This window comes from Pseudovirgaria hyperparasitica, assembly GCF_010093815.1.
Source record: "Pseudovirgaria hyperparasitica strain CBS 121739 unplaced genomic scaffold EJ05scaffold_17, whole genome shotgun sequence".
Lineage (NCBI taxonomy): Eukaryota > Fungi > Ascomycota > Dothideomycetes > Acrospermales > Acrospermaceae > Pseudovirgaria > Pseudovirgaria hyperparasitica.
Window position 1 is genome coordinate 848,047 of NW_022985565.1, and position 15,939 is coordinate 863,985.

The 15,939-nt window shown below is 38.0% G+C and overlaps 3 protein-coding genes across 3 annotated transcripts; 2 read left to right on the top strand and 1 right to left on the bottom strand.

Annotated features, from left to right (window-relative positions):
- The first annotated feature begins 8,858 nt into the window (after window positions 1–8,858).
- On the top strand, window positions 8,859–10,196 carry EJ05DRAFT_479861 (uncharacterized protein). Its single transcript, XM_033744755.1, has one exon. The coding sequence runs from the start codon at window positions 9,006–9,008 to the stop codon at window positions 10,047–10,049; it is 1,044 nt and encodes a 347-aa protein (XP_033596795.1). The 5' UTR covers window positions 8,859–9,005; the 3' UTR covers window positions 10,050–10,196.
- Window positions 10,197–12,788: 2,592 nt separating this feature from the next.
- Window positions 12,789–13,659, top strand: EJ05DRAFT_457158 (uncharacterized protein). Its single transcript, XM_033742520.1, has 3 exons — window positions 12,789–13,251; window positions 13,301–13,401; window positions 13,455–13,659. Exons 1-3 carry the CDS (start codon window positions 12,831–12,833, stop codon window positions 13,626–13,628), a joined length of 696 nt encoding a protein of 231 aa, XP_033596796.1. The 5' UTR covers window positions 12,789–12,830; the 3' UTR covers window positions 13,629–13,659.
- Window positions 13,660–14,566: 907 nt separating this feature from the next.
- Window positions 14,567–15,592, bottom strand: EJ05DRAFT_479863 (uncharacterized protein; the record flags this gene model as incomplete). The annotated part of the gene is made up of 2 exons (XM_033744756.1): window positions 15,225–15,592; window positions 14,567–15,163 (listed from the first exon to the last, which is right to left on the bottom strand). Coding segments are annotated over exons 1-2 (272 nt in total), but the record flags the coding sequence as incomplete, so codon positions are not given.
- Between the last annotated feature and the right edge of the window lie 347 nt (window positions 15,593–15,939).

Here is a 15,939-nt window from a genome sequence, read left to right on the forward strand (position 1 = left end):
TAGTTAGGTCTTCTTAACATCCTATTAGCTAGGTTTATACTTCTAGGTCGATAGTAGATTATAAAGTAAAAGTTCGTAAGCTACTTAGCCCATTAGACCTATTAATAGTTTAAAACTATCGTGCTTATAAACCCCTTTAAGTTATAGTAATTAGTTAGTAACTCGACGTTATATATGGTACCTTTAAGATAATATCGCCACTATTTAAACGACTCTACTATTACTAGTAGCTCTTAGTTATAGATAGTATATCTAGTCTTAACATCGACTATTTTGCGTAAGAAGAACGTAACTAGATACTATTAGACCTTTTTAGACTTAGTTAGTCTAGACTAGAAGAGAATGCCTAAGATTATAAATTCTAACGCGTTAGTTTCGACGCGGATAGGTTTAGTTAGGTCGAAGTATACTAGTAATAGGGTAGTTATAAATGCCTCTTTGATTTTCTCGAAGGAGGCCCTTTCGCCTTCCGATAATTCTATAGGCTACGATTTAATATTATACTATTTCTATCTACCGCGGACCGTAATAGACGAATCTATGGTAGTAGTACGCGTGTTAAGTAGTACTACTAGCCGGGAGAAATGCTTAACGAATTTTCGGTAGTAATTAGCGAATCCGATAAAGACACGTATATCTCGAACCGATCTTAGTTTAGACTAGTCCACGATAGTAGCGACCCTATCCCTTTCTATGGTTATACCTTAATTAGTAATAACGAAGCTAAGGAAGTTAACGTGGTCCTAGTAGAACTCGTATTTAGATAGCTTAATATATAGCTTATGTTTTTCTAGCCTATCTAGGACTACGCGTACGTGCTAGATATGTTCTTCTTTGTTATTAGAGAAGATAAGGATGTTATCGAGGTATACGATGCACGTTATATCGAGTAGGCCTACTAGCGCGTTATTAATGTACGCTTAGAAGGTTCCTAGCGCGTTAGTTAGTCTAAAAGGGACTACTATGTACTCGAAGTGTCTATAACGGGTCCTAAACGCCGTTTTCTACTTATCGCCCTTCTTAATACGTAGGCGGTAGTAGGCATCGCGTAGATTAAGCTTAGTAAAGATCTTCGTGCGCCCTAGTCTATTAATAGACTCGGAGATAAGAGGTAGTAGGTAACGATTCTTTCGCGTGATATTATTTAGGCTATAGTAGTTAACACATAGACGGAGACTCCTATCCTTCTTCTTTATAAAGAGGATTAGAGCTCTAGCTAGGGATATACTAGGCCTAATCTATCCTTATATAAGGTTCTTTTCGATGTATTCTCGAAGGACCTATAGCTCGGGTTCTAATAGAGGGTAGATGGGTCCGTGTAGGGGTTATTAACCGTCTTCGAGGTTAATAGTAAGGTCGGTAGATTAGTATTAAGGTAATTTGGACGAGTCGATCGCTAACGCGACATGTTAGTATATTTTATACTAATATAGTAGGTTTTTATCTACTTTAATACTAAGCTCTCTATTTTAAGTAAGTAAGAGAACGTAGATAGCGGAGATTACCTTTTCGTAGTCCTTCTAGAATTATTCGTCGTCGACTAGCTATACTAGGTTCCATTATAGTAGGTACATGCGCTAGCCAGCTGTTTTCTAGATGAAGTCTAGTTTCGGGTTATATTTTTCAAGCTACGGTATACCGAGGATTATATCAAAGGGACTATCTACCATGATAAAGGTTAAGTAGTAGGGTTTCCACTTCCCCCCGCTATCCTAGATGCTATATTTAATAGTATAGATACCCTACGATTTAATAGGACCGTCGATACTATAGAAGGTAGCACCTATTAGTGCTTGAATATCGACGTTAAGTTCTCGTGCTCGTTAAGTTAATATAACGTTAGTAGCTAAACCGCTATTAAGCATTGCGGTCTAATGTTATCTATAAGGGACCTCGATAGGCCTAGCCTATAGTTTAATATACTAGTTGGCTAGTTATCCCTCTATTTTAGTTGCGTCTACGAGTCGCGAGGGTTCCTTATAGATAGTTAGTTTTTTATATCGTGTACCGGGTAGTTAGGCGCGATGTGTCCTAGCTACTAGCACTTATAGTATATAACTAACTTAGTATCTATATTAGTATTCGGTGGTTTCCCTAAGCGGTACTCGGGTACTATATAGTCTATTCTACCATAGGTATAGTAGGTGACTTTAGGTCGTTTATATAAGTCGTTTCTCACGTCTTAATATATCGACTAGTAGAAAGATCCGCGGTACGGGCCTCGTCTTCTTAAGTTCGTAGAGTAGTAGCGCCCATAAGGTGTTCCGCGCGATCTATTACTAAACCGGTCCTCTTTAGACGATTTTATATCGGATTAGATTAATAGGGATAGTCGTGCGCCTATACGACGTTAGTTATTTATTATACGCTAATGTTATTCTATAAGATTCGCGAGTGCCTAAAGGTTAGTAGAGATAGACATTATAAGGTCGATGCGTTCCTTTACGCTCGGGTTAAGAGACCTTTTAAAGTTATCGCATTATCGAACCATGTAATCTTCCTCGGCTTCTCTCTAAAGAGGTCGGAGGTATTTAAGGAGTTATAACGGGGATTGTCTCTCTCGCTATTAAGTCTTAAAGATATAGCTCTAAGCCTATTCGCGTCGCTCGGCTCTATTACCGAAGTATTAAAGAAGGAATTCGGTGAACGTGTCCTAGTTATACGCATCCTTAGGGTGTTTAATTCGATGTACTATCTAACGTTTAGATGGCGTTAGGTCTAGGTAGTTCTATACGAACCTAATCTTATTACTATCGTTTATAAATAGGTAGAAGAATCGGCTATACTAGTAAGCCTATTCGTGAAAGCTCCTCCTGGTTTTACCGTCGAAGTAAGGTGGTTTCTTAGGCCAAGGTAACTAGGATAGTAATAGACTTAGTTAGACTGTTTTAGCTTAAGTTAATCCATATTAGTATAGATTAGTTGCTACTAGCACTAAAGCGCGTAGTACGGCTTCGAGTCTAGCGGTTCGTCCTCGCGCTTCATTGAGTTTACGAAGTTACTACTCGAGCTAAGCCTAACGCTACCTCTCCGTGTATAGCTTGGTATATACGTCGTTATAAGGCGTGGTTAACGTTAGTCGGTTCTAACGAATTAATTCGTTAACGTTAATAGAGTCTAGTCTTATAGTAAGAATAGGTCTAGTATAGTATAAACTAGACCGCGATGGAGTATGATGGACTCCTTCCTTATTACCTAGGTAATCTTCTACGGTTATACGGAATACCGTACTAGTTATTAGTGCGATAGCCTATAGGGTGTACTTATCGGTGGAGGTAGTCATAGGGAGACTATTCTCTTCGTTTAGATTTAGAGAGAGTCTCTCGTATAAGGTAGTGCCACGGGTATTATAGCGCGTAGTAGGAGCTATCTCTATAAGCTACTATCGTGCTATATAGAGAGGAATTAAAATATAAAGAGTGAAGACGTGGGATAGTAGTCTAATAGTTTATAGAGAGATATAGGAATGTATTTATAGAGTAATCTTACTCTTATACGAGGTTGATTCCTAACGAGTAGGAATCGGTTTGTACGGTCCACTTATATAGTGACCTCGCTTAACTCAGCTAACTTAACCTAGCTCTGGCCACTACGTGGCTACATGGATTAGAATGGTCCATATAGGTCCGTTATGGTTCCCGTCCTAACAGTTATAGGTAAGGTTAGAGTAGATAGTAGAGGCCTCGTAGCTTAGTATATCTACCTTATCTCTCTCGCCTTTATAGTGTTAATATACTTAGCGACTTATCTACGTTTTATATATATTATAGACTATAATAGATAGTTTCTATTATAATTAGAGTACTTAGTAGTATCTTTATTATATATATAGTTCTTCTATCCTTTATATAGGTATTCCTAGATATAGTAGTTCTATTAGTACTATCCGTAGGTAGCTTTCTAAGAGTATCTCTACCTAGTATATCTATATCTCTAATAGTTAAAGTATTAGATTATTACCTATACTCTATTCTATAGTTCTACTATAAGTAACTTCCTCTTAGCTAAGAAGCCTTCTTATATAATCTAATAGACGAGGGCGGGGTCTTAGAGCTCTACTATTATAGTAGAATATTTTTTTAATTTTACTTTAATCCCTTATACATTCTTCTACCACGCCTTTATAATCTTAATTCTAGGGTATTTCTAGTTATTAGATTATTCTATTTACTTAATATTATTAGCGCTAATAATATATCCCCGGATAGAAACTATATATATCTATATTAGATATATATTAGCGCGGACGGATATACTAGAGAAGATATTATTAATCGCGTTTAGGTCGCGGGAGATAGTCTACTAGGCTATATTAGTAGTAGTAGTTAGTACTATACCTTCTAGAGTAAGTTTAGCTATAACTATATTTAACTATATTTCTTTTTATTTATTAATCTTATTAATAATATTCTTTAGGGATACCTTCTAGACCTATATAAGGACTTCCTTATCCTAGATAGTAATCTATATACTATATACTTCTTCTATAGATATTCTTAGTATTTAGATTATCCCGGTTATACTATCTAATGGTACCGCGACTTATATCTAAGTAGTTAGATATCTCTCCTAGGTAAGGCCTTCTTAGATCCTTAGTAGACTAGCCTTAATTTAGTCTAGTCTAGACTCTAGACTCGTTTCTAGTATCTATTTTACTTCTATAGTAAGCCCCTTAATATTCCGGACTAGACTCTAAAAGATATTAAGGAGGGCGGTCTCTCCTTTCTTAACCTCCCTCTCTACACGTGCTATCTAGTATTTAATCTTATCTATAAGGGTGTCCACGAGTAGAGTCCTCCCTATCTTAGTTATCTATAGTACTTTATACCCCTAGTTATTTTTTATTTTCTAGATAGTAGTTTAGTCGTCCTAGAATATACTACTATATAGCTATTTCTATTATACTAGTAGTAGAAGTATATCTAGCGGAAGTTAGAGTATATCGGTGCCGGAGGCCGCTATAATTATTAGTTAAGGGCTACCCTTAACTAATAAAGGGGGTTAGCATGTTAGCGTTTATTAGTAGTAGTCTATACTTATTACTCTAAAGAGTTTTTAAGTATATATATATAGTATCTCTATACGTTGGTACTATTATATATTATATACTATACGTACGTATATATATTAGAAGTTATTATACTCGGTATACTCTATTAATTGGTATCTATAGATTGCTATATCGCCCTAAATTAACTAGTTCTAGTCCCTTCGAGATTAAACTTCCTTAAATACTACTAGTATACGCTTAAACATTAATAGAGATTAGTATAAGTAATAGAGTATAAGAAAGTCTAATTTTAGACTATCTTATAATACCTATAGATATAAGTCTACTAGATCCTTATTATCTTACTTAAAGAAGTATTTCTATATAGAATAAAGATATATAGTAGTATAGTATATAACGTTTTCCTTTACTAGGTGTAATGAATTACTAGCTAGAGCCATAGAAGGATACGTAGACTCTAGTATAAGTAGCGTAAGAGATAGTATAGTATGTAGGAGAGGTACCTATAATATAATAGATAGCCTTAGATAGTAACCTAAGGCCAAGATAGATATCTATAGGAAGAGCTAATCATAGGTACTTAGAATAGGTATTCTAAGTAATCTATATAGTAATTAGAAATAGAATATTAGTATTCTAAGTAATATACTAAACGCTTAGAATAAGCATTCTAATTAGAGAACCTTAGTAGAACTATATAGACCCTTTAGACCTAATCTCTAGAGATAGTTCTATAGTAATTAATTTAAACTTATACTAATATAATTACTACTTTACTCGCCTACTAGCTAGTTACTATTTATACTCTATTAATACTTACTATAATTCTACTTACACCTCTCGGAGCCTTCTAAGTACCCTTTACCTTTAGGAAAACCGGGATACTCTATAGAACGGACTACTTTAGGGATAAGCCGCACCCTTATTAAGGAAGGTTTATTATACTAGGTTATAGTACTTTACTAGCTTACTTCTCGCGTTATTAATTATAATCTATAGATAGTCTTTAAGCGGTAGATTAGACTATACTTTACTAATAGATATAATAGAAGTAGATTTAGAAAACCTAAGGTTATTAAAGTATAATTCTAGAAAGTACATTAATAGAAGAATTTACTAGATTACTCTATAATTAGTCTTATAGTCTCTTCCTTTAGTTCGTAGAAGTACTTTCTTAATAGATAAGAGAGTATTAATATATATATAAATAATACTCTAGTTATAGTTATTAAGTCTACCTTCTATAACGAATAATAGAATTCTATTTACTAAGTTAACTACTTTATTATTAGAGTCTTTATCTTTAGTATCTATAAAGAGATCTTAGTTAGACTACTATAGATTACTATATCGCTAACTTTAGAAGAGAATTTCCTTAATAAACTCGTTAATTATAGCTTATAATATAAGGCTACGCTCTATAAAGTCGTGATAGCTATTCTAGCACGTCTTAACTAGCTTCTTTAGTTAAACTAGGATAAACTTTATATCCTTTATAAGCGCGTTCTTATTATAAATCTTCTTCTATATAGTCTTAAATCTCTAGTATCTCTTAGTAGAGTAATAGATAAAGTAGATAATAGACTAGAGTACTATAATTAGACCTTTTTTCCGCTATTCTTAAAGGAAGGTAAGCTTAGTAATAAGATTCTTAGATAACTTATTAAATGCATTCTTATTCTTACTAAAAAGAAGCGCCTAGGTAGTAAGATTAAGATAGTATAGAAAGTAATAAAGACGTGAATATTTACCTATACTAGGGAGTTCCTTTATAAGGAGTTCTACTACTATAGTATTATTATTTACTCTATTAAGGACGAAGTAGCTAACTCTATCTTTAATCCCCTATCTCTTAAGTATAGCTATTATTAGATTCTTAAAGTTTTTACTAGTATAGCTACCTCTAATCTCTAGTAGACTAAGGGAAATATCTATAAAGATACTATCCCTATTAATAAAGTATACGGTATATAACTATAGAGAGAGATAATAGTTTTATAAGCTCTAGCTATTAAATAAGATATAAATCTTTAAGATAGTAGTATTTAGAATACTATAGAGGGATTTAGAGGCTTCTATATATATCTTTATAATATAGCTCCTAAGAGTATCTATACTTAGCTATATTACTACTTCTATCTCTAGATTTACCTTTATAATAGTATTATAGAGATAGCTATTTTTAATTATCTATAGAGACTAAGAGTTAAGGATAATCTACTTAGCTATTAATTAATTAAAGCTATTAGATTGGAAAGTCTTAATAAGTAGATTTACTATATTCTATTCTATCCTTAACTTCTTAATTATTATCTTAAGTACGTCGCCTTATATACGCTTCCTTTTCCTATCTCTATATATAGAGTATTTATTATAGAGATATTCTACTAAGTTTATTATTAAGTCTACCTTAAATTATCTATCTAAACGTCTCTTATAATAGTATATATAATACCACTAGTACTTTACTCTATTATTTATCTATTAGAGATAATACCCGTATCGCTAGATCTAGCTAAAGCTATTAGCCCGCTTAACTATCTCTATAGACTTAATAAAGAATAAGAGATATTACTAATTAATATCTTTATATATAGACTTATTATTAGGGTTAATAATAGAGTTATAATCTAGATCTTCTACGCTATCTATATTATCTAATTCTATTCTAGAGGGCTCTCGAACTAGATAACTATATAGATTAGTAGATATAGGCTCGTATAGAATAGGGCTAATACTAGAGAGAGATAGTATCGTCGAGTCATAGGTAGTAGTATCTTAAGTTAGTATTAGATTCTAAGATATATCTTAAGGCTTCTTTATATATATATTACGCTACGAACGCTCGGTCTAGCTATACTACTTTTTAAATATATCTTAAGAGTACTCCTTAGGGGCACGAATAGACCGCTAGAATACTATATTAAGGTTATTAACGTGTAGTTATTAACACGATAGTATTTAATATATATAGTAAATAAGGGAAGTTAGCCTACGGCCTAACTCTAGTACTTATAAAATTAGAATAATCTTAATACTATAGTCTATATATATATATATATATATACTTTAGTTTAGTTTAATTATTTATAGTTTAATACTATCTTAAATTAAAGTTAAACTAAAGTATTAGTTCTTAGTAAGAGACCTTAACTAAACTAAACTAACTAGTTCTTAAGGCGGTTAAATTAAAGTTAAACTAATTAATAGAAAGTCTAGTTCAAAGTATATTACCTTTAGGCCTATAGTTAATACCTAGTTTCGGTTATTATTATAGTTAAATAGAAAAATAACGTTATTATTATATAGAAAAATTACTATTATTTCTATATTCTATATTTAGTTAGAAACTTAATAATATACTATGTTTATATATATATATATATATATATATATAAGAATTAGAGCTTTATATACTAACTACTATACTAAAAGAACTAAATCTTAAAGCTACTACTCTTCTAATAAGAATCTAAATAGTATATAGAAGATATATATAGTATATATACCTAATAAAAAATCTATATTTTAATCTTTTTCTTCTTCTCTTCTCTATAGTATCTACTAATAGAGGTTTTCTTAGAATAATTTATCTATCTACTCTTTTTTTAATTCTTTAATATAGAGAGTAAAGGTCTATATAGAAGTAAGTATATTTAGATATTATTAAAAAACTTTCAAGTTCTAGAGCTCTAATTTTAAAGATATTAAAGAAAATATAATATTTAAAGAATATAGAAAAATATTTTTCTATCTATGTATATAACATGTACTAAGTGTCGCGCTAAAAAAGGTATAGACCGGGGACAGCACACTGATTAGCTACAGTAACAAGCCCGGACGTGACAGCCTCTCGGCCACAAATCCACCCTCGCGCACAACTGTGATTCAAACTGTGTCTCCTCAGCCCTATAATTTGAACGGAATATATAAACCTATATCTATATAATTTGACGGTACCTCCCAGGTCACGGCCCTATCTTATCCTCCGGCTATGGCTCAGCGTCCATTATACGAGATTGGGAACACCGAGAGCAGCATTCATAACACCGACGTTGAACTAAACGTCTTCGTCAGCGATACACACTTCTGTATTAACCTGCTCACTGCCAATTTCGAAGGTAGCCCCGGACTGCTAAAGGAGTATTTGCTTCATGTAGAACACTCGGATCCAGAATACATTCCGCCTCTGCCAGAGAATCCTGACGGTAATGAGTTCGTTGACCCTCTTGAAGAATTCTACGAATGGGCGACGAAACCGTTTCTATCGCTATTTCGCGAAATACCTCCCTTGGATCGCCAACGACTGTACACGCTCCAGGATTGCCTGTTTCCCAAACAAGTCAGTTACACCCTACAGTTGGCTGGGGATGAGCTGGTTCCAGTTCAAGTGCCAAATGACGCCGCTGTAGAATACGCTCGTGTTGGTGTCCTACTTCCTCCCGCCAGAAGGCTCGACAGCTCTACATTCCCCGTTTACCGTCCGCGTGATATCCATATTCGGCTGAGCGATAACGCGATGGCCCTGCCACAGGCTGGTAGAGTATACCTCCAGGGACAGGATGTTTGCTTCTTTAAGAAGTTACTACCAGGTGACATCTCTATGACTAGTCGAGAGCTATCTACATACGCTAAGATTCATGCCGCTGAGCTCAAAGAGGACGTGCACACCTCTCGACTCCTCGGCTTAGTTGAAGACGAGGTAACATCGAGAATAGCCGGTTTTCTATTATCATACATCGACTGTGCTAATAAGACACTGCTCTGCGCTGGATGGGATCCGAATCAGGCCTTGCTGCGCGAAAAATGGGTTCAGCAAATAACACATTCGATCCACGAGCTTCACGCGCACCAGATCGTCTGGGGAGACGCGAAACCTGATAACGTCCTTATTGACGAGCTTGATAATGCATATTTAGTTGATTTTGGAGGTGGGTATACGAACGGCTGGGTGGATAAAGAATTGGTGAACACTGTGGAGGGCGATTTGCAGGGGCTCGAGCGAATAGCGAAATACCTCTCTGAAGCTCCTGTGTAACGTAACAATCATACAGAGGCGGATAATCTGTGTTGGAAGTACGCGGTTGCCCTTGCAGAATCGCACGTCATTCATTATCTTTGCGAGTCCTGCACCATTATACAGTTCCCCTATGGCAACACTAACCAATTACATTTAGTTAACTACCTGCTTCATTGGATTTCCATTAAATTATGGTATTCCGGCTTCACCGACTTGCCGTAACGCTCTAGAAGTTCGTTGTGCTCCTCACCCAGGTCGTTCAAGTACAGCACTTCACTATGATTTACTATACCATTAGATCCGAAGGGTGCCTTCAAGGACCTCAAAAGTTTAAGACGTGCGCTTAAGCGTTCTTCGCTGTGCTATGCGCCCTCGACATTCCTTCTACTGTGCCGCCGGCACAATGTTTCGCTCTATCTCAATGACTAGACATTGTCATCCCACCATAGAACGGAAACAGTCCAAGCGCCATGAGTAAATGAGATTCATTCCAGGTTTATCTGCGAAAAAGTTCAGTTGGAGAGAACACAATCCGAGGAGATTTTCAGGAGGTAGTCGTGGCAGCTGTGTTCCTTCAGCGCTTCGAACCATATTTAGCATCCCACGATAAAGGCGCAATTGAGTAGACTATGGTGTTACTAACAAGCATTGCTTCTGGAGGCATTGACAGATACGCTAAGCATTGGATCCGAGAATGGAGGACTATACCGATCTGGTATGATGCTTCTTCACGGGCTGTACGTAAGAGAAAAATACCTCGAGAGGGTAAATTTCCATGAACAATTGAATTAAGCATTTTTCAAATCATTTGACGTCTAAAAGCACCTTCTTTAAGTACACATTAGTATTCTTATCTTCACACAGACCAACCTCCAACTGAATGATACAGTCTCATTCAGTTGACTGATCCAACGTGCCATGACCAGTTAATCTAACAATTCAAATAAACGGCCCAGCGTCCTCAACCGATCCCCAGTACAGAGTATATCGATGTAGCCCCCGGGCTTTTTTTCAGGATCATGTATTGCCAGCGTGTGCGAGTTCATCCCAGAAATTGGAAAGCGAAAAAACCATGTATGGAATCGAAAGAACTGTTACTGCCGTCGCGGACCCGAGCCTGTGCTACTGCCCGAAATGCTACTTGAAGGACGTGGTGCAAGGAGGCTAGTGGTGTTACATATGCTACCGTATCAAGGACCATGGCGACTACCATTTCGAGCTGCCGCTCAATAACATGGCAGAACGTCACTATGCGGGTATCTAGTCTTCACGACGCGTTGCAAGTGTCTATGAATCAGTGTTATGCCGCTCGGGTTGCTTGGTACACCAAGATATAAGTATGGAGGGGAAAATTATTATCGATAAATGGAAGTTGATAGGCTCTCAATGGCATTTCGAGACTGTGCTCTAGTCTATCAACCATATTTCTCCCTCACACTTCGGCATTAGTATGTATGAAATATCCCGATTGGAACGGCGCTAAGGGCTTTACTAACACTCCTTGGGCCAGAAGAACTTTTAGAAATTTGGTATGGCTAGCAGGGGGAGTGAAGGGTGCAAAGTGGTAATCAGGGGCGTACATAGATTTTAGTGTTTACAGCGAACACGTTTGGGCTTTTTGTCTCATAAACTAGTGCGACGAGTTAGACTCCATGCCTAAAGATCGCCGTTATGTTATCATTTTAGTACCGGCCTTTTTGTCACAGTATTCCAACGCGATGTGCTGAAGACATGGAAATACATAGATGGCAAATGCATCAACTAGGTAAGTCCACATTCCAGAAACAGAGCTGTGCTCAGGCTATTGCTAACTGCTATCTCGAGTCATCGTATTACAGGATATATAAGGCAATGAACATTGTGCAAGCTGTCATACTCACGGTTCTATTGGTCGCTATTATAGGTATGAGACTTGGAGGTCCCAGCATCTAAGAAAGTAGTCTTGGTTATTGCGTTTATATCAAGTCTCCTGTAAAAGGAGGAAACATTGCTTTTCATTACGATGGTCAAGCGTAGCCGACAAATCTCTAGAGTCATTCAAGCAATCGCTGTTCGAATTCATTAACTCGGTTTAATGTATACAGCCTAGATTGGCTCATCGTGGGATCTAACATACCCAGAGGCTAGGATAGCCATTGCAATGAGCCTGACAGTAAACGTAGCAATTATTGCCCCTTGCATTCCGTTCCTCAAACCCTTAGTGGATACTATGTAGATAGGGTGGTCAAACAACGATGTCAGAAAGGGGCTAGGTTCCCGCGTGCCATACTCAGAGGGGTCGCCGAACAGTTCCAAGCTCTATATATTTAGTACAGGCTTAGTGATTCAGGAAGGCTCATAAACAACTAAGTTCGAGAGTTGTAGCAATGCAGGAAGGGAGGGACTAGAGATCATGTCGGCGGCAATCAAGGATGCCCTGAAAGCTAGTGCTGTGCCGCAGAACACGGGACCTTCATCCATAGAATAATTAATAGAGCGCCTGCTCATAGACGGTGCAGGTAGAGCGCCATCTAAGCCTGTAAAGCCTTTGTTTGCAGGAGAGTCGGCTCCACTTTCCGTGCATTGACTCAATTGCACAGCGATACTCATTCTGTTAAACATGGAACACCATCAAAGTTGAATTACAAGGCTAAGTTCTCAAGGTTCCAAGAGCTAGGCCACTACGTGTCGCCTCAATGATGAATGTGCCACACTAATGCATATTTAAGTGACGTCTTGCCCAGCTCCCTAAAGGCTTGAGCCAACCTTGCACTTGACATTCCACACATCCTCTCCTCACAATCTATTAGCTCAGTCAGAATGTCCTTTGAACTTAGCCCCGTGGAAAAGCACGAGTTGCGCGATGTTATTAATATGCTTTTCAAAGCCTATGATAGCGAGTCTGCCTTCGTTAATGCTATCTACCCGTATACTTTGACTGAGGATGGTATCAATGGCCTTGACATGGTCGTCGCTCGCCTCGAATACCTACGCGATGTACTTGATCCGAGTACCCAATGGTGGAAAGTCACCGACATAAGCACTGGCGAGATTATCTTAGCTTCGCAGTGGAACGTGTACTACAAAGACTCGGAGAAGCCCCCACCGATGCACCTTGATGGCCCTCCTAAAGCATGGAAGGACGAGACAGAGAAGAAGTATGCTATCGAGATGTTTAAGAACTTCATCGCGCCTAGGGAGGCAAAATATGCTAAGGATGATGTACATGCCCCGATCATATGTGAGTTATGCATACGAATACTAGTAATAGCTCGATACTAACGGAATAGGTCTAAACATTATGGGAACTACTCAGAAGCACCGAAGCAAAGGGGCTGCATCTCTACAGATAGCCTACTACAACGAGTTAGCTGATAAGCTCGATGCCTTTGTAAGAAACGAGCTGTATTCCAAGCGCGCATTACTGAATATTATGCTATCTAGATCACTACTGAGTCCACCATAGCTGCGGAGAGACTGTACAAGAAATATGGGTATGAACCTAAACAGGAGTTCGTGGTAGAGGCGATTTCGGAGGAATTTGCCAGTCGACCAAAGGAGAAACTAATCTTCATGGAGCGCGAAAGACGTTCCAAGCGAGGAGACGTACATAAGTGAGGATGTTCCGCGATGCAGCCAAGCATAAGATGGTCGCTCTGTTTGCAGAGATGCATGTTAGCTAGCCTGAAAGTCGTTCGTTTTGTTAGCAACTCGGTACATTTGAGCCCATCACTGCTCAGCTTCTCAATACTGCCCTCGTCCAGCAGGGATACATCAAGGCTTGACTGCTCCAAATCGCATCACAAGAATCAACCATTCGGTAGACGATGATTCCAGTAATGGGAACGAACTAGTACGTATAAATAAGCGCGTGGATACACAAGTTGGTAATTCGGCAGACGTAAATTTGTTAGGTTCACACATAGATGAACTTGCGCAATCCACAATTTCATTAATCGAGGTAGCTTGCGGTTCCAAGTTGGTAGAGGTAGTTAGTGTCGTCTTCATCGCCCGATCCTAATACCAATGTTCGCTTGTCCTCGAAATTATCGAATGTATTGCTCCATCGCCAATCTTTGGCTACCAGGTGTTTAAATGCGAATGTTGTGTGTTGGTTTTTATTGGACCAGATCTCGTGGCGGATGAAGTATGTGTGCGGCCTTGTTACTTTTAATGCGCCAATAAGAGACTCCCAAAGCCCAGTCTAAATTGTCATAGAAGATCTCTTAGGTATGATAAGTTAGGAAAGGAGATATGTCATGTATGTGTCTTAACATCTCGCTTTTACTGCATGAAAACTTCTCCGTAACAGTTTCCGTTAGGTCCATATTCTAGACTGCACATGTTCCCCTGGCTTGCGGTGCGACACGACGAAGAACAGGGCGAAGGTATACTTGACTGGAAGGTACTGCTAAGGGTGTAGGGGTGAGAAGTACAGAGGTTTGTAGTACATTGACGTGAGCGAGTTTCAAGCCGCCAAACCATTGTGTCAAACGGGGTCTTCCATTCGTACACATATACACGAGTATGCAGTGATCGGTTTTCAGACTAAAACCCAACAAATAATTTGACCCGACAAGAAACTCGCTAGACATTATCATAGAACGATAGCACCGAGAAATCGCAAGTCCTCGCTGTCCCCTGTGGCCAGCTCCCCCTGCTAAAAGCCATTATCTAGGAACAGACCAATAAGTCTTGCGGCCTTGATGAGCCGCTTCGTCACGTCCGACGCACCTCCTAGATAGTAGTAAAACCGGAGCCAAAAAAGATCGCGGAGCTCTTCGTGATTGGCGTGGTAACGCTAACAGTCCCTAGATATAGTTCGAATCCCTAGCATGGTCTCGAGTCCCCCTAGCGACATTCCATATGGACTAAACTTGGCGCCGCTCTAGTCATAGATGCCTATAATTCTGCCCGTAGCTATGTTCACGTGAATATTATTATCGAGAAGGTTATCATGATTAAGCGTAAATGGCTAGTCATCGGCAAAGAGATCCGGGAGGCATAGGATAAGATTATTAAGCGTCGAGCGAAAGCGCTTGGGAAGTCCTCCACGAAGTCGCTGGAGTTGCGATAGATAATTGTAATAGAGCTGGTCGGTAGATGCTCGTTCCATGTTCTTAGGCGTGTTATGATATGCTAAGGCGAAGAATCTACCCCGGCTATATTAGCTAACTGTGTAGCTACAAGGTGTAAAAAGAAGGGTAAACGAGCCTTGCGTAGTCGTCGATGGTGGATCGTAGGAGGTAGTAGTTGTCGCTCTGTAGCTCGGATCTGGCTAGATACATACAAGTCCCCCTAATATTGTTCATGATATAAACAAAGACATTGCCAAGGGTACCATGATATTTATGATGTGGTACAAAGCCCTAGTAGGCTTGCTTAATAGCCTAGAGTAGTTTCAAGTCGAGAGGCGAATTCTAATCTCGAAATTGAATGACATGTGTCCCACCGTTAACGGTGTAACTAGTTACGCCCTAAGACGGTGTTAGGGTAACGGGCCCGCCAGTTATTTCTTGGGCTAATGCGTCGCATTCCTACTGCACGACAGAAGTGTTCTAGGTGAAAAACCTCTGTATCTGGTACTAGGATAAGGCAGAAAGGTCTATCGACATTATGCGGTATGTCGCTGCGAATTTAAGGTAGTTTCATGATTAAAAATCAGGTGATAGAGAAAGCTAAGGCAGGGTACTAACTATTAGAACTTAGCCTTAGGTAACGGCTAGACTCGTACGTACCTTAGTTAGAAGATAGTATAATAAGTAGTAAACGGTCACGTGCTAAATAGATCGGCGCCTCTTTATATATATACTCTTAGATTTCTACTAAAAGAATTTAGTAGTAGCTATCTTTAAGATTAATAGTAAGGTTAGTAGATTAGTATTAGAGTAGTTTAGAAGAATTAATTACTAATATAATATATTAGTAT